The sequence below is a fragment of the Ictalurus furcatus genome, chromosome 12 (genome assembly GCF_023375685.1).
Source record: "Ictalurus furcatus strain D&B chromosome 12, Billie_1.0, whole genome shotgun sequence".
Classification (NCBI taxonomy): domain Eukaryota; kingdom Metazoa; phylum Chordata; class Actinopteri; order Siluriformes; family Ictaluridae; genus Ictalurus; species Ictalurus furcatus.
Window position 1 is genome coordinate 17,009,161 of NC_071266.1, and position 19,344 is coordinate 17,028,504.

The window sequence follows — 19,344 nt, forward strand, 5'->3', positions numbered from 1 at the left end:
TGGGGGCTTAAAGTTTACACAATGGCACTGAGGGCTGGACCTCAGCCAAATTTAACACACAGAACCATGCACACACACGTCCCATTCCTCGGCTCACTCCTCCCAAAACCTGTTACAGATAATTTGCCCCAGTTTTTTTTTCCAGTTGATTTTCTAGAAGTACATGAGAAATTTGTCAGAAAAAATTCAGCACAGACACGAGCATCGAAAAAGCCATAACACTTTATTGTTGCTTGTTTTTTATGGTTGCACTGAGCTGCCTTAATGTTCCACAGGCTGTGTTAACATTCCAACGGGATTAGAGAATTTGAGACATGCTTTCTCAGAGCTGTAAATATCCTCAATTTTATAGATCATCCTTTTTTTTCTTGGAGCCAGAAGGGAAGAGTGCAACTACAAGCCCTCTGACAAGGACCAGTTCCTGGAAACAATTTCCATGTTCCAGAGTTTCCTAGAAAACTGGAAATTGAAAATGGGGTGTGATATTTTTTTGTTGCTTCTGGTTCCTTCTCCTGAATGTTCTCCAGTTTTGTTGGATTCACAGGGCTACTTTAAATTATAGAGTGCTGTGCATGAAAATATTTTTTGGTCATGCTGTAGATGTAGCATGGTTTCTGATCTTTCTGCTTTGGAAGATATCAGTGACAACAGACAATCCTGGAACAGAGGAGCCTAGCATGTTGTGTTTGTCCATATGCTGTGCTGTCATAAATGTTAAGTGGATTAACAGAAGGGCACGTTCAGTTCTAGGACATCTGTGTGTGTGTGTGTGTTTATCTGTGTGCATATGCATACTGCACAATCTGCTCAACTAAACTCGCTTCATTTTCAGGACAATGCCGACCACACATCCTCTCGTGGATCAGCCAGTCTTATTCACTTCCAGCAGCAGTCTAAGCCGAGCTCTTCTAATCACCCAGGTGGGAACTGTTATCCGTTTGCTGAAGATATGTTATTCTACCTTATAGCTCTGATTTCCGACAGCATTTTAAGGTCAGTAAGCTTTATATGATGAAATCATTAGATGAAGCAAAACAGGCATGTATGGTATTAAGATGGGTTTCTCTTGATTTATTGCATGTTTGTGTTGAACGAGTTCAGATGTGTGTGTGTGTGTGTGTGTGTGTGTGTGTGTGTGTGTGTGTGTGAGAGAGAGAGAGAGAGAGAGAGAGAGAGAGAGCGCGCGCTTATGCATGTGTGAGGAGGGATCGGTATTTCTGTATTGCTGTGCAAGTTTCCTGTGCAGTTAAACCATGTACAGTGCCCTGTACTAATATTGGCACCCTTGGTAAATATGAGGAAAGAAGGCTTTGTCTTTATTGTTGAACCTTTTGATCTTTTGTTTAAAAAAAAATGCACAAAAGTACTCTGCTCTTATGGATATCAAACAATTGCAAACAGAACACAGGTTTATCAAAAAATATCTTTGTTAAATATAGGTGTGCAACAGTTATTGGCACCCTTTTAGTCAATACTTTGTGCTGCCTCCCTTTGCCAAGATAACAGCTCTGAGTCTTCTCCTATAATGCCTGATGAGGTTGGAGAATACATGGAAAGGGATCTGAGACCATTCCTCCATACAGAATCTCTCCAGATCCTTCAAATTTCGAGGTCCACGGTGGTGGACTCTCCTCTTCAGTTCACTCCACAGGTTTTGTATGGGTTTGAAGTCAGGGGACTGGGTTGGCCATGGCAGGACCTTGATTTTGTGGTCAGTAAACTGTTTTTGTGTTGATTTTTATGTATGTTTTGGATCATTGTCCTGCTGGAAGATCCAGCCACGGCTCATTTTAAGCTTTCTGGCAGAGGCAGTCAGGTTTTCATTTAATATCTGTTGATATTTGATAGATTCCATGATGCCATGTATACTAACAAAATATGTAGGTCCTCTGGCAGAAAAATAGCCACAAAACATTAAAGAGCCACCACCATATTTAACTGTGGGCATGAGGTACTTTTCCATATGGCTACCTCTCTGTGTGCGCTAAAACCACCTCTGGCAAACTGAAGACTCTTGAGTATGTTTTTGGATGAGAGTAGAGGCTTTTTTCTTGAAACCCTTCCAACCAACTTGTGATGATGTAGGTGACTTCAGATTGTAGTTTTGGAGACTTTCTGACCCCAAGACACTTCTGCAATTCTCCAGCTGTGATCCTTGGAGATTTTTTTAGCCACTCGAACCAACAGACAATATTGACAAACGTCCAATTCCAGGTTGATTCATAACATTTCCAGTTGACTGGAACTTCTTAATTATTGCCCTGATGGTGGAAATGGACATTTTCAGTGCTTTTGCAATTTCTTTATAGTCACTTCCCATTTTGTGAAGCTCAACAACCTTTTGCTGCACATCACAGCTATATTCCTTGGTCTTACCCATTGTTATGAAGGGAATTTGGCCTATGTGTCATATTTATACCCCTGTGAAACAGGAAGTCATGGTTGAACATTTTCCAGTTCCTAGTTACCCAGGTGTACTAAATTTTTTTTAATATCAATAGGAATATACTTCAAATATATTTTTCTCATATGAATTCATAGGAGTGCCAATCATTTTTGCATCTATATTTAACAAATATATTATTTTGATAAACCTGTGTTGTGTTTGCAATTGTTTGATATCCATGACAGCAGAGTATTTTTGTGAATTTTTTTAACAAAATATCAAAATGTTAAAAAATAAAGACAATTTTTCACAGCCTTCTTTGCTCATATTTACCAAGGGTGCCAATATTAGTGGAGGTCACTGTATAGCTTTGCCAGGCCCTTCCTCCAATCCCAAAAGGGTTTGTGTGTTATAGTGGCACTATAGGCTGTGTTCCATATATATATTGTATCTAATAGTGTGCAAATGTGTATGGTTAAGTTATATACAGTGGGGTCCAAAAGTCTGATACCACAAGTGAAAATGCTTCTATTTTGCATTCTTTTTTAATTCAAATTAGAGCATTTAATAAGTTGATAAATTAATTTAGTTAGTTATAACTTTTAGTAAGTTTATAAATATGTACATGAATTTCAGAATTTCTTAGAATTTAGTATTTCCCACTTTTGCTATAATGCGTATTTGAGATGGCATGAACTCTACTAGTTTGGAAAACAACTTGATTCATGTTATATCAAATCCATCGTAGTGTCATCTGAATACGTACTTTAATGGAATGAATAAAACTCAAGCAAAATCAAGGGACCTAGAAATATTGTATAATAAACATTCAAGATATTGAACATTTTACTTTCTTTGTTTTAATCCTTTCTTGCACTACACTAGCGACTTATCAGATATTTTCAATAGGTATAAAACAAATGAATAATTTTATTGCCAGTCAGGACACTGTTGGGTTTCTGTGTGTAGAGTATTGTGACTCTGTGTTTAGCTGCTGGTGAGCAGGATGATGGGAAAGTTGAGGGGTGTGAGCCCTCTGCTGTGCAAACAATTCACACCTCTCCACAGTAACATTGGTACAGAGAAAATACAGACAGTACAATAAAGCTTTTTTGATTGGAAAACACCATATACAACTGCCACAATAAAATTTAAACCTAGTAGTGTATGTAAAAAAAAAAAAGAAATACAGTAGATGGTGATGTCAGTTTATAAAGAAACACCACGGGCCTGCGCACATAATCATTCTCGTTAACGTGTCCGCCTGTCACGTGTCGTGACGTAACGGAGATATGACGGATGCAAGTGCAGTAGGAACAGTTTTATTTAAGAGAGACACAGGCAGGTAAATCCAAAACGTGATCCAAAAACGTAATCCAAAACATGCAAGAGGTCAGGCGATCGGCAAACAGGCATAAACGAGGCAAGGCAGGAAACTATGTCGTGGTCACAGGAAAACAGGGTTGAGATACAAAACATGAAATATAAGCTATGACTATGAACTGGGAGCGGAGAAACCAGTGTGAACTAAACAAACGAATCTAAACATCTGGGAGGTGCGTGGTATATATACAAACATAATCAGCCTCGTAATGGCTGACGGCTGAGGGCAATTCAGACACACGTGAAACAACAGCCAATGACAGAACAGGGAGGAGACATAACAAACATAACAAATGCACGTGTCCAAATGTCATGATTGTCAACAACGAAAAAGCAGGTGCTCGCACACCATGCTCGGCAGCGCGCTCACATGCTCCGCAGCACGCTGCTTAAAGGGGAAATCGTGACAGAACCCCCCAACACCCCCCCCCCCCACCCCCCCCCATGAAACATCCATCTCCATTGGTGGCCCCGGCCCCCTGGGCAAAATGTCCCAAGCAGAACCAGGAGATCGCACATCATTCTTAGCGCAACAAAAAAGCAGAGCGACGTTCACGGCAGAGCAGGAAAGCAGAGTGATGTCCTCAGCGGAACAGGAAAGCAGAGCGACGTCCTCAGCAGAACAGGAAAGCTGAGTGACGTCCTCGGTGGAGCAGGAAAGCAGAGAGACGTGCTCCACAGTGCAGGAAAGCAGAGTGACGTTCATAGCAGAGCAGGAAAGCAGAGCGACGTCCTTGGCGTTGCAGGAAAGCAGAGGGACGTCCTCGGTGGTGCAGGAAAGCAGAGCGACGTGCTCCGCAGTGCAGGAAAGCAGAGCGACGTTCACAGCAGACCAGGAAAGCAGAGCGACGTCCTCGGCGTTGCAGGAAAGCAGAGGGGCGTCCTCGAGGGTGCAGGAAAGCATAATGACATCCTCAGCGGAACAGGAAAGCAGAGCGACACCCTCGGCGGAACAGGAAAGCAGAGCGACGTCCTCGGTGGAACAGGAAAGCAGAGCGATGTTCTCACTGGAGCCTGCAGGCTGAACTTTGTAGGCTGTGTCAGTGGATTCGGGTGTGAGCATAACTTGGTTGGACAGGTTAGCAAACGTAGCCATGAGTAGAGCTTGGTTGTCTGTTTCAGCAAACTTGGGCGTGAGTAGAACTTGGTCGAACGTTTTTTCTGACTCTGGCGTGAGCGTAACTTGGTTGGTCAGGTCATCAGACGTGAACATGAGCAGAGCTTGGTTGTTTGTTTCAGCAAACTCAGGTGTGAGCAGAACTTGGTCGGCTGTATCAGTAGACTTGGGCTTGAGCAGAACTTGGTCGGCCGTGTCAGTAGACTTGGGCTTGAGCAGAACTTGGTCGGCCGTGTCAGTAGACTTGAGCTTGAGCAGAACTTGGTCGGCCGTGTCAGTAGACTTGGGCTTGAGCAGAACTTGGTCGGCCGTGTCAGTAGACTTGGGCTTGAGCAGAACTTGGTCGGCCGTGTCAGTAGACTTGGGCTTGAGCAGAACTTGGTCGGCCGTGTCAGTAGACTTGGGCTTGAGCAGAACTTGGTCGGCCGTGTCAGCAGACTTGGGCTTGAGCAGAACTTGGTCGGCCATGTCAGCAGACTTGGGCCTGAGCAGGGCTTGGTTGTCCATGTTAACAGACACTTGGGACAGTAACTGGCCTTTACAGTGGATCTGTGGAGCTGAGACCCCCACCTGAACATCAGGCTGGAGCTCTGGTGCTGGGGCCTCCCTGTTGACCTCTAGCTGGAGCTCGGCAGGTGAGCCCACCTCGTGGGTCTCAGGTTCGAGCTCTGAGGTCGCCAGGTTAACCTCCGCCTGGGGCTCTGATGCTGGGGCCTCCCTGTTGACCTCTAGCTGGAGGTCGGCAGGTGAGCCCACCTCGTGGGTCTCAGGTTCGAGCTCTGAGGTCGCCAGGTTAACCTCAGGCTGGAGCTCCGGAGTTGAGACCTCCTCGCAGGTCTCAGGCTGTAGCTCTGCATGAGTTTGCCTGTAGTAGTGGGTGGTAAACGGCAGGGCAGGTTTGCCTGCCAGACTTACCCCCCCCCCCCCCCCAAATTGTTCTAGTTTGACCCTCGCCTCCGGACTCCCGAACCGCATCCATGTTTAGGCGGAATATTCTGTCACGTATCGTGACGTAATGGAGATATGACGGATGCAAGTGCAGTAGGAACAGTTTTATTTAAGAGAGACACAGGCAGGTAAATCCAGAACGTGATCCAAAAACGTAATCCAAAACATGCAAGAGGTCAGGTGATCGGCAGACAGGCATAAATGGGGCAAGGCAGGAAACTATGTCGTGGTCACGGGAAAACAGGGTCGAGATACAAAACATGAAATATAAGCTATGACTATGAACTGGGAGCGGAGAAACCAGCGTGAACTAAACAAACGAATCTAAACATGAAACCTGACATGAACTATGACTATGACTGACTGTGACTATCTATCGTAAGGAATCGAATCGAATCTAATATTCCGCGCCGTGTGCTGGGAGGCGCGCGGTATATATACAAACATAATCAGCCTCGTAATGGCTGACGGCTAAGGGCAATTCAGACACACGTGAAACAATAGCCAATGACAGAACAGGGAGGAGACATAACAAACATAACAAATGCACGTGTCCAAATGTCACGATTGTAAACAACGAAAAAGCAGTTGCTCGCGCACCATGCTCGGCAGCGCGCTCACATGCTCCGCAGCACGCTGCTTAAAGGGGAAATCGTGACACCGCCATGTTGATCCGGGCAAGACTGCCCTATAAACAAATACAAGTAAATGGCAGAGCTGTGGTTTTTCTGGATAAAAAGCATAATAACATTTACATTTCTCACACAATTTCAATGGTTTATTATCTATGTGGAGTCAAAAAAAAGTTCTGTCTCCAGTTACTTAGAATCTCCATAGTTAGACTGGGAAAATTATTCATTGCCATAAGGAATTGTGAAAACTCACGCGTGTCAAGCACAGATTTGGCTTATTTTTCTTGGTTAATAAATGCTGAGACATCCCTAATGTAATGTAATGTACATGAAATACGCGTAAAAGTTTTTTTCATTGTGGAAATGAATTTTTCTGTCTTCAAACCGCATAAAAAGTTTTAAGTTTTCAGTCAAGAACGTTGGCATGTAAACAGCCCCTTAATCTATTCCAGTGATCACGGAGCAGAGGCAGAGCTGCTGATGATGCACGTGGAAATCATACAGGCCTATATAGTCTTGGTGAAATTGTAAATATCACAGTCATAAATATTAGTGAGAAATCATGGCCTTAATAAGCAATAAAAGGAATTTAAAAAACTGCTCAAAAACTGCAAAGTTGGCAGTAACATTTAATTTTTTTTATACCAAAATGGGGTAAAATATCCTGGGGGATATTAATAACCTAGGTTTGGGAAACACAGTGTTTCTACTCTTGGTCTTAGAAGTTTTTTCACTAAAAGTAAATTCACTTATTCATTAGATAAATGAAAATTCTTTTGGTCTTGGTCTCTTGACCATAGTCTCATCCTTTATTGCATTATTTGATCACTTGCTGACACCTAGTGCTAGATTTCTATAGACTTTTTTCAATCTTCTCAGAGAGTTAGCTTCCAATTCTAGGCATCCTTTTGCATTGCTAATCTGTGGAGTTACTGTTGTGTTGGTATTTTAACGTGGGACAGATAGGTGTTCAGGTACGAGTGAGTTTTGATGTTGACTTTTTGACGACCAAGTATCCCAGTGTGAATGTGATTTACGCATTATCTTCTATCTCTCTTTTTTACTTTTCTTCTCTCCATCCAGATGATGATGTCGATCTAGAAGCTTTGGTGAATGACATGACTTCCCTGTCGCCCTATGAGGGCCTTTACTCTTTTAAGACCCAGCAGTCTGACACCATCCCTCTTCTGCACAATGGCCAAGGCACTGGTGCCAAGATTAACAGGATTGCTTTGCCTCCATATGCGTCAAATAGCCAAGCGAGGGCTACTCACTCAGCTGCACAGAAAGCCTGTCGCTCCCAGCCTGTCCACATACTGGCTGTTAGGTAACATGCACTGATTCACACTTCTCTTTTTATACACGCATACCTCTGGCTCCACATATTTCCAGTGTGAATTTAAGGCTGACAATTATACATAATTATAATCTAATTTTACAAATATTTTTTTGTAATTTTGCCTCTGTACACCACCACAATGGATTTGAAATGAAGTAATCAAGATGCGATCGATGTGTAGACTTTCAGCTTTAATTCAAAGGGTTTAACCCTTTGAATTAATTAACTGCAATATTGCATTAACCCTTTAGGAATTACTGCAATTTTGTACAGAGTCCCTCCTTTTTCACAGGCTCAAAAGTAATTGGACAAACTAACATAATCATAACTATTAGGATTATTTTTACTACTTGGATGCAAATCCTTTGCAGTTAATGCCTTCCTGAAATCTGGAACCCATATACATCACCAAATGTTGAGTTTCCATGCTTGAGATGCTTTTCCTGGCCTTTACTGCAGCCACTCTTCAGTAAGTGAAAAGCATGCTCAATTGGGATGAGGTCATTGGACATTTAAAAAAATTTATTTGTTTGCCTTAAGAAGCCCTTGGGTTGCTTTCACTGGATATTTTGCGTCATTATCCATCTGTACTGTGAAGCGCTGTCCTATCAGTTTTGCAGCATTTGACTGAATCTGAGCAGAACTTATGGTTTTATACAATTCAGAATTCATCCTGCTACTTCTATCAGCAGCTACACCATCAATAAACACCAGTGAGCCAGCTCCATTGGCAGCCATACATGCCCAAACCATAACACTTCCTCCACATGTTTGACAGATGATGTGGTTTGTTTTGGCTCATGAGCGCTTCCTTTTCTTCTCCATACCCTTCTCTTCCCATCATTCTGGAACAAGTTAATCTTTCATCAGAACAATGAAGACTTTTTTTGTTTTGTTAAGAGTTTTTTTTTACTTACAAAGTCTAATCTGGCCTTTCTGTTCTTGAGAGTTACCAGTGGTTTGCATCTTGAGGTAAACTGTGTATTTACATTCATGAAGGCATTTCTTGATTGTAAACTCTGACAATGATACGTCTACCTCCTTCAGAGTGTTCTTGGTTTAGCTAGATGCTGTGAAGGTGTTTTTCTTCAACAAGGAAAAAAAATTCTGCACTCATTCACTTTGATGGTCTTCCGTGGTCTTTCAGGCCTTTTGTTGTTGCTGAGCTCGCCAGTGCATTCCTTCTTTTTTAAGAATGTACCAAATTGTAGATTTGGCCACTCTTTCTCCTATCTCTCTGATAGTTTTGTTTTTTCAGTCTAATGCTGGCCTCCTTCACTTGCCTCGATAACTCTTTGGACCACATATTGAGAGTTCCCATGAGCAGCCACCAAATGAAAATTCAACAAATGGAATCAAACATTTAATCTCCTTAATTTGTCATGAAATGACGAGGAAACAGGCCACACCTGGCTATCCATCCATCCACCCATCTTCTACCGCTTACTCCTTCTTCAGGGTCGCGGGGGAACCTGGAGCCTATCCCAGGGAACATCAGGCACAGGGCGGGGTACACCCTGGACAGGGTCACACCTGGCTATGAAACCAGTCAATTGTCCAATTACTTTTGAGTCTGTGAAAATGGAGGGACTCTGTAAAAGATTACTGTAATTCCTAAATGGTTAATGCAATATTTTTGTTTAAACCTTTGAATTAAAACTGAAAGTCTACACTTCAACCACATCTTGATTGCTTCATTTCAAATCCATTGTGTTGGTGTACAGAGGGGAAAATTATGAAAATTGTGTCACTGTCCAAATACTTATGGACCAGACTGTATACTCACAATGACAATTAAATGAAAAATCCGACTGGAAAAATGGAGACAGGTGTCCTGCATGATACAATAATGCAATTAATATCCTACCATGCTTGGTGACACGTGTAAAATGCTGAGCAGGCCCAGTTTTGGATCTAAATGATTTTGAGAGAGGTTTCATTATTTGGGGCACAGATGGCAGAAGCTTCAATCACAAACACTGCTCAGCTGGCTGCGTTTCATTAGGAACAGTGACTAAAGTGACATCCGCATTGGAAAGACATCAGTGAATAGGGTTGGAAATGGTGGATCGAAAGCACATATTCAATGACCGTGATGCTCATGGTTTAGTGTGAGATGTAAGGAAAAACAGAAGACTTGAAGCTGTTCTTCAGGTAACTAGGAATGTCAAGAATAACCGCATAACCGTTCACACACGTTATTCATTTCTCACCTTATTTTCAGCTAGCAGCCATTTCTGATGGTTATACATATCTCCACAAGTAAAATAAATCTCTATTTTTGTGATCTCTATCTCTCTTATCTTCTTCTTGCGTAAATGGATAGTGACGCACGAACAAAGGAAAGACAAAGAATTGAACGCATTGTCATATATATTTGACTAATGGAGCTGAAATTAAACTCAGATTGCTAATGAGTGTGTGTATTGTTGAGGTTTTTTTTTTTCCAGCTTTTTGGAGTCGGTTATAAGCTGTGCATGTTTATGTCTATGGTTGTTTGAACTCTATGTCTTGCTTCCTCCCTCTTTCTCTGTCCTTGTTCTGCAAATCACATTTCTCTTCTCTTTCTCTCCCTGGTGTCTTTTTCACTCACTCTGGCAGCAGGGTGTTACACCCCCACACACATCATGATGAGTTCACTCAGAGGTTTCTGACTCACACACGCAAACACACACACATACACACACACACACACACACACACATGCACACACACTCTTGCTCACACCTCTCTCTCTGACTTCTCATTGAACTCCAGACTTCATTTCTTTGTACGGCTCTGCCCTGATTTTTGGTAGGTTTTTAGCAGTGCCAGAGCTTTACAGGGCCTGTGTTTATTCCCGGCATTTCTGATCTAAATAAACAAATGCAGATCTATGTTTATAAAACTCCACGTGACACCACATGAGTGCTTGAACCTACACGCATGCTTTTTGCTGCGCTTGAGGATGGAGAGCTGTTGAACTACATTTCCAGTTTCATTCATATATTCAGTTTGTATTAGAGAGAGTCTGAAAATGCCATTTCCTATTTACAAAAAAACAAAACAAAACAAAAACACAACTCTAAGTTCCTGTCTCACATGAAACAGGCAATTTGAATAGATTGTAGTGGAATACCAAACTGAAATGAATAAACTAAATGAATGGGTTTGAATTGTGTGTGTGTGTGTGTGTGTGTGTGTGTGTGTGTGTGTGTGTGGCCTCGTGTAGGAGGCTACAGCAAGAGGAGCAGCACGTTCGCCCTGCATCTCTGCCAGCAATCCCCAACCCTTTCCCTGAGCTATGCAGCCCAGCAGGTTCCCCAATACTCAGCTCTGGTTCAATGCCACAGCCATCAGATGTGCACGTAAGAGTCTCACCCACACCCACACACACACACACCTCTTTGCTTTTTCACATAAGCGTTTACTGTGAACAACATTTCTGATGGTTGTATTTCTCCCCTCATTGTCACACATATGCACCTGTGGTAATAAGAGGGATTGTCTGAATTTTGTGTGCATGTCATGTTGTGTGTGTGTGTGTGTGTGTGTGTGTGTGTGTGTGTGTGTGTGTGTGAAAAACAAAACAAAAAAAAAGTGATTGTCTCACACACTTTGTTTCACATAACTCCTTGCCAAGAGAAGTGGCAAAATAAATAGTGAATGTGTGTCTGGGCATGTTTTTATATCTTGGTAAAGAACAAATGCCCCCATGAGGATAGGAATATTTGACAGTTTTGAAATTGTAAGGACATTTGGAGGATCCCCACGAAGAAAAAATAGCCTTTAAAAAAAATAATAAAAAACCTGCAGCTTTTATAAAAATGAAAGAAAAAAAAATCTAAACTAAAACAAACAAAACATTTCCTTTTTTGTTACTGGTTACTGAGGTTTAGGTATAGGTGAAGGCATTAATGATCTGCATTAATATTGTCAATGGAAAGTCCTCAGAAGGATAGTAAGACAAATATGTGTTTGTCTGTTTGCATGCAAGAACTTGGCTCCTAAACACTTTATATCTTTCAGAAGCACTTAGTGGACCAGATCCCTGCATTTAGAGTATTTACAGAGTGTGCTGCTTTTGGCTCGCAGGTTTGGCTCGGTGACCGTCACAGAGGTTCAATGTATGGCTTCTTTAAACAATTTGTCCATCTATCATTTATGAGCATTCTTCTCCATAGACTCATGCAGATACAAAATGCTTTCTCTCTAAAGCAAGATAAAGAGCACGCAAAACCACTTGAGATTACGTGTGCTCATGTTGCGTAACTAAGTGCACAAGAACATTGCAGCATGTGTGAGTTATGGGCCAAGATCCTGTGCAAATACATGTCCGTCTCCTTTTGGCCTTCAGCCTCCTACATATCTTTCCTTAGTATCCTTTGAGCGGAGGCACTTCCTTAAGAGATGCGAGTCGTTTTCCTTTCACACGCCTATGTGTCGTGCTTGTTTTGTGCGAGCCTCCACATCCCTGCCAACCATCTTAACCTTTCCTTCCTCCTTGCTGCTCTATCTGTTTTTTTTACCCCACAGTACACTACACACATCCTCTTCATAATAATAAAAGAAGACTTTATACTGACTTTGTACTTTATGCTTGTTGGCATGTACATAGGAAGCACTTAAGTGGCAGCTTGTTTCTTAACATATCAGTGTTCAAAACATTTAGAAAGAGTCTGGGTGATGGTCTGGGCAAAGATTGCTGACCTCTGACCAAACATTGTGAGAATTACATTCAGTGTAATCACATAGCATGTTCAAAGGAGAGACCTATTTTTATCAGAGAACAAGTGTTCATTGTAGGAATGCACTGATGCAAATGAATATTGTTTCAGATAACATGGATTACGTGAGTCTGATAAATAATTGAAGCAGTCAGTATTAGATTGGAGGTCTTTTTGTTTCTCCAACTTTTTTGGGGAGAATGCAGCAGAGTCAGATAATAAATGAATGGCATGAAACATACTACAAAGATGAAGCATTGATGGTCTGCTACAGTTCAAAATCAAAATGATCCAATCCCCATTGCAAATCTGGTTTATTGTCAAAATTTATAGACTTTCACCTGTTTGCAATGAACAAATCAAACAAAAGCAATTGAAATAGTTCAACACAACGAATGCTTCAAGTGGTTTCCCCAAATTCAACTGAAAAGGCAACTTATAATGATTTTTCCAGTTTTAAAATTATTCAACCCCCTGAATAGAATCCCTCACAACAGCACAAATATGCAAAACAGGTGTTGTCTCAAGCACACCTGATGCAACTAATCAAGGGCTTCATTATTTGCACCAGGTGTGCTTGAGCTGGAGCACATGAAGTACCTGAACTGGCTAGGGGTAGAAAATCTATGAATACCTGGACGGGGCAGAAAGATTAAGCTACCAATGGCTGCAACCAGATTTCTGAGAAGGCAAGTTGTGAAAAACCCTCAAGTGACTATAAAAGACCTGCAGCAAGACTTTGTGGCAAAAGGCACTGAGATTTCAGTGAGCACAGTAAGGCGCGTACTAAATGCAGAAGGTTTCCATTCCAGAACTCCAAGACGTACACCACTACTGACCCAAAAGCACAAGAAAGGTCGGCTCAAAATCATAAATAAGCCACAAATGTTTTGGGATTCTGTTCTGTGGAGTGAATGTTTTGGCACAATGGATCACAAGTATGTCTGGAGGAAGAAGTATGAAGAAAGAACACTCTTGTGCATGTCACACATTCAAGCATGGTGGTGGCTCGGTGATGCTCTGGGGCTGCTTTGCATCCTCTGGCACTAGAAACCTGCAACGTGTGGAAGGCAAGATGGATTCACTGAAGTGTCAGGAAATCCTAGGAGAAAACGTCATGCAGTCTGTGAGGAAGCTGAAGCATCCCAAGCATACCTCAAATTCCACCAAGGTTTGGTTGCAGAAGAAGTCCTGGAAGATTCTACAGGGCCATCACAGTCACCTGACTTGAACCCCCTAGAAAATCTCTGGTGGGATTTGAAGAAGGCGGTTGCAGCACGCAAACCCAAGAATATTACTGAACTGGAGGCCATTGCTCATGAGGAATAGGCTAAGATGCCTCAGGAACGCTGCCAGAAGCTATGAATCTCATTTGCAGCAGGTCATAACAGCAAAAGGGTGCTCTACTAAGTACTAAAGATGCTTGCCATGAAGGGGTTGAATAATTTTGAAACTGGAGAAATCATTATAAGTTGCATTTTCAGTTGAATTTAGGGAAACCATTTGAAGCATTCATTGTGTTGAACTACTTCAATTGCTTTTGTTTGATTTGTTCATTGCAAACAGCTGAAAGTCTGTAAATTTTGACAATAAACCTGATTTGTAATTGGGGTTGAATTATTTTGATTGCAACTGTATAGCTAATATGCATTGGCACATTAAAATAAAGGAAATGATACAGAAAAGTGCACTGTATAACTGGAAAATCTATCTATCTATCTATCTGTCTGTCTGTCTGTATGAGTTAGAACACCAGAATCTAACTACTATGTAGCTATCTATCTACTTATCTATAGCAGAATTAGGAGCAAAAATTTATATAACAGTATAAAATGAATAACATAACACTGTATATTTTATTTTAAGCAATATTTTTTTCAACATAAGTTTTCTTTCTTAATTAGAGCCTTTATTTATTTATTTATTTATTTTAACCACAAAGTTAATATTATATTCTTGCAGCCACTACTTTGTTGATTTGGATGCATGTTAAAGGTCAAGTTTTCCTGATGAAATTGTTTGAATCTGCTTGCATTCGACCACTACACATGATTCAAATCAATGTCTGTACACCAATCAGCCATAACATTAAAACCACCTGCCTAATACCGTGTAGGTCCCCCTTGTGCTGCCAAAACAGCTCTGACCAGTCGAGGCATGGACTCCACAAGACCTCTGAAGGTGTTCTGTAATTTCTGGGTGGGGTCCTGTAAGTTGCGAGGTGGGGCCTCCATGGATCAGACTTGTTTGTCCAGCACATCCCACAGATACTCGATCGGATTGAGATATCGGGAATTTGAAGGCCGAGTCAACACCTTGAACGCTTTGTCATGTTCCTCAAACCGTTTGCCTTATCCTGTTGAAAGTGACCACTGCCTTTATGGAATACTTTTGCCTGGTCTGCAACAACGTTTAGGTACAGTAGGTGATATGTGTCCATGTAACATCCAGCTGCTTGCCTAATGCTTTTGTACCCATTTTAGGAGCTTTCGGCAGTGGACAGGAGTCAGCATGGGCACTCTGACCGGTCTGCAGCTATGCAGCACCATACACAGCAAGCTGTGATGCACTGTGTGTTCTGACACCTTTCTATCATAGCCAGCATTAACATTTTCAGTAATTTGTGCTACAGTAGCTCTTCTGTGGGATCGGTCCAGATGGGCTAGCCTTCGCTCCCCACACGCATCAATGAGCCAGTTGTCTAGCCATCACAATTTGGCCCTAGTCAAAGTTACTCAGATCCATATGCTTGCCCATTTTTCCTGCTTCTAACACATAAACTTTGAGAACGGACTGTTCACTTGCTGCCTAATATATCCCACCCCTTGACAGGTGCCACTGTGATGAGATAATGTTATTCACTTCACCTCTCAGTGGTTTTAATGTTATGGCTGAATGGTGTATATATGTGTGGACAACATGGTACCATTTACTCTCATTTTGCAGTTTTGAAGCTTTTTCTGGGAAGAAAGTCATCAACCAGAGTCCAATCAGTAGAGACCTTGGATCCAGAGCATGTGCAGTAGATACAGCGGGTCGGACAGTCTCTCCTCTTACCTGGCCATATTGGTGATTGGCACGGACGGCACTTGTTCATGTCAGGAGCATGCGTTGTTGAAGTGCAACTTAAGATGGTGCATCGGCCAACTCAAAGTGGCAAGTGACAGCAGTATTAATTAATATGTAAAACTGTAGCTGTATCATTTTTGCAAGTATATTTATTTCACCATTGTCAGGGAAAGATAAAAGTAGCAAATATAAGGTACTAAGTGAAAATATACTTGTAAACAGCATTTACACTCAAAACATCCCATGGAGAAGTGCCCTTTTATATTCATTCTGTTGGTGCAGTTTGTGTAAAAAGGAGTGACTGACTAACCTTACCCAGCTTCTTGGAGTGTTAGCGAAGGTCATATGGCCAATAATTTGTTATGAAATTTAGCTAGAGTTAGCTGCCTTGGTTTGTGCCGTCACTTTGTTCACTCACGCTGGTTAGCTAGTTATAATATCAGTGCAACACTCTCGCATAGACATCAAAATCATCATGAGTGTCTGTTAGAACAGTTTACAGCAGAACAAGAACAAGACAAGAATTGTCAAGAGCTTAAGGATTGTGTTGCATTCAGACTTGATTGTCTTGTCAATCACCTCATTAACCACACACTTTTATTTATCATCAGATAACTCCTATGAAACTCATTTATCGTAAAGAAAAATATCTAAGGTCAGCTGAACTTGTAAACACAACAGAACACTATTCCCAAAATAAATTTTTGGAGATGTAACTTAAAATGTCATTTTAAAATGTCAAATGTCACTTCCCTGTTCACCAACATGGGAATGGGTGGAGTTAAAAATGGTACTGCAACCAGCCACTAGAGGGCCTCAGAGATATTTTGACTTCCTTGTTACTACGTCCATCCTTATATACAGTCATTGATTCAAACTGTAGGTCTGTTGTCACGTAATAAAATTCATGTGCTGCATTTTGTTGGTTTGCTTCCTTTAAACAGCTTGTTGTCATGAAGCTTGTTTTGATACTTGGGAACCACAAGAATTCATTCAAATGTGCAAAGTGGAAGCCATTATCTTTAGGGTCTTCTTCACGTCACTCAACTTCCTCCTCATTGGGCTTGGCAATACTCCAGGTCAGCTGGTCCAGACTTTTAAAACTTTTTTTGTTATGGCCCTGATTGTGCTTAATTGTATTTTCTGATTTATCTGATTATCAATGAGCCTCGGGAGCCCATGACCCTGTCGCCGGTTCACCGGTTGTCCTTCCTTGGACCACTTTTGGTAGGTACTAATCACTGCATACTGGCAACACCCCACAAGACCCCCTGTTGTTTTGGAGATGCTCTAACCCAGTTGTCTAGCCATCACAAAAGTCGCTCAGATCCTTACACTTCGCCACTGTTCCTCCTTCCAACACATCAAACTTGAGAACTGACTGTTCACTTGCTGCCTAATATATCCCACCCCTTGACAGGTGCCATTGTAACGAGATAATCAATGTGATTCACTTCACCTGTCAGTGGTTTTAATGTTATGGCAGAATGGTGTATTTTTCTAGCTATGACCTGACTTGGGCAAAGCACCAGCTATTTGTCTCTGTTTGGCTTTCCACAATGATGGATGACAAAAGAATTTTAAATGTGTGCATCATCATAGAGAAAACTCACCCCAACCTCTGAGAAGCAGTATATGGTCAAAGGCCACAACAGAATTATAAAAATTCTCTAATTAATGTTTTACGTCTTTCTTATTTTCTTTTTCTTTCTTTCTTTCTTTCTTTCTTTCTTTCTTTCTTTCTTTCTTTTTTGTCAACGTCACTAGGTAAGTAGTGTCCCCAATTATTTGTGTGAAAATCAATGTGTGTAATATTTATTTTACATAAAAGTTTCTCCCCATTCTCTGTAAGGGTGCCAGTAATTTTAGAGTTGCATCTGGCTGTCTCTCTGTCTTTGAGCACAGTGCTGCAACAATTTCTGTGCTCATTTTAAAGTCTGCTAAAGAATACCATGCAGAAGGCAGATGGTGAAATGGATATCTCAAGGCCAGCAGCATGACATGGCTTTTTCTATTGAATGTGATGTCATGGTTGGAGAAGGCGGCTGCAAGTCTCTCACGCTCTCTCTCTCTCTCTTTCTCTCTCTCTCACACACACACACACACACACACACACACACACACACACACACACACACACACCCACCCCCCCTCCTCATTCTCACCATTACAAATACAGAAGATTTCTTAACTATTCTCAGAAGGGCTGTTTGACCCCGAATGACTAATGTGCGTCAATGAGCGATGCCCAGGTTAAAGAGGGTACAGGCACAGAAACTTGTTGCACAGTCTGGTGTAGAGTCTCCTACAGAGCGTGGGAATGTCTTGCCAGAAAGAGGAGAGAGCCTGATGTCCTTCTGTCCTTGTTTGAATTTGTCTTCCTTTGCATATTTTGTGTAATCTGTCCGTGTGTGCTGGTGTGGATGAGTGCATATGTGCATGTTTACACTGGCACTGCTCTTGTGCAGACTAGACATGATTACACCACTTGCCTCCAGCAGCAGCTCTGGATTCTGTCTCGCTTTCATCTTTTCTTTCATTCGTTCTGTCTTTCTGTCAGACTTTCTCTCCTTCTGTCTGTCAATCAAAGGGTATGACATCTTTTTATGGAGAACGGCAGTCCATAATAATAAATAAGTGTTTGACAGTCAGCTGTAAACAGAAGTTAGAGTTTATTGTATGTACATTAATCTCCCTATAGACACATGGAAGCAAGTGTTTGACAGTTATCATTAGTGCTGTTTTTGTTACAAAATGCTGGACGTGCCAGTATGCATGGAAACACGCACCCATACTCATACTTGTGTAAGGGAATTTCTCAGGTTAGGGCTTGTGTTAATCTAAAATCTTTCAACCTCGTCCTAATTATGAAATACATAATATGAAATAAAGTTATGTACATGTCTGTGTGCATGCTTTTGCTTCTCTCTTTCTCTCTCTCTCCTGCTCTTGAATTAAAGAAATACTTATTATAGTATGGTACATGACCTGGTGCTGACCTGGCAATGATCTATACTCAGTGGTGAGAGTGTGTGTGTGACTTGAGGATGGTTAGGATGTTGTTGGTGTTGGCTGTGTGCCAGCGATCAGGCGTGTGTGTGTGTGTGACTGCGTGTTCTCATGCGAGGGTGCATACATAGACAGAAGACACACACCCTTGTAAACGTCTGACAGAAAAGTGACAACAGTCCAGTTAACAGTTTGCATGCAATTACCGATAACAAAGAAGGTTGCTGTGTGCGCTAACCTTTAAGCTTGTTTGCTATATTATATTTAGTTCGTGCATAGCAACGATTTGTTTTGAACAATTTCTCACGAAGAGAATGTTTAGGGTGTTAACCATGAGCCTATAGAGCCTGATGTTATGAGGCTCAGCCAGCTCATTCATTCTCTAGTTAAAAAGCCTTCTGTCAGGTTAAAATAGGGCATCAATGGTACAAGTGCACATATAATTATATGAAATTAGACTTTATAATCAGGACTATCCTTATTTAAATCCTATATATAGCCATGATTGTGCAAGATCCTGAATTACATGTCAACATACCTAATTTGATATTATGGTACATTGTCGTGGCAGAATATATCATCACAACTGTAATTTTCACCCAACTTTGTAACTAACAATTCACTAATGATGGTAATTTACTTGAGTGAATAAAAAAAAATCAAGGTTAAATAGATGCTTTAACTGTCCATTTAAAGCAGCTGGGTAAAAAAATAAAGAATCTTATTTCTGGGTCAAATCCACACATTAGCAAATG

The 19,344-nt window shown here is 41.4% G+C and overlaps 1 protein-coding gene across 1 annotated transcript in view; it reads left to right on the forward strand.

Moving 5' to 3' along the window:
* The window catches only part of grb10a (growth factor receptor-bound protein 10a), a 61,540-nt gene that overhangs the window by 16,742 nt on the left and 25,454 nt on the right, over nt 1-19,344 (forward strand). The window contains exons 3-5 of the mRNA XM_053637349.1: nt 833-920; nt 7,550-7,793; nt 11,017-11,152. Of these exons, the coding sequence (XP_053493324.1) occupies nt 833-920; nt 7,550-7,793; nt 11,017-11,152 (468 nt within the window). The remainder of the gene's footprint in view (nt 1-832; nt 921-7,549; nt 7,794-11,016; nt 11,153-19,344) is intronic.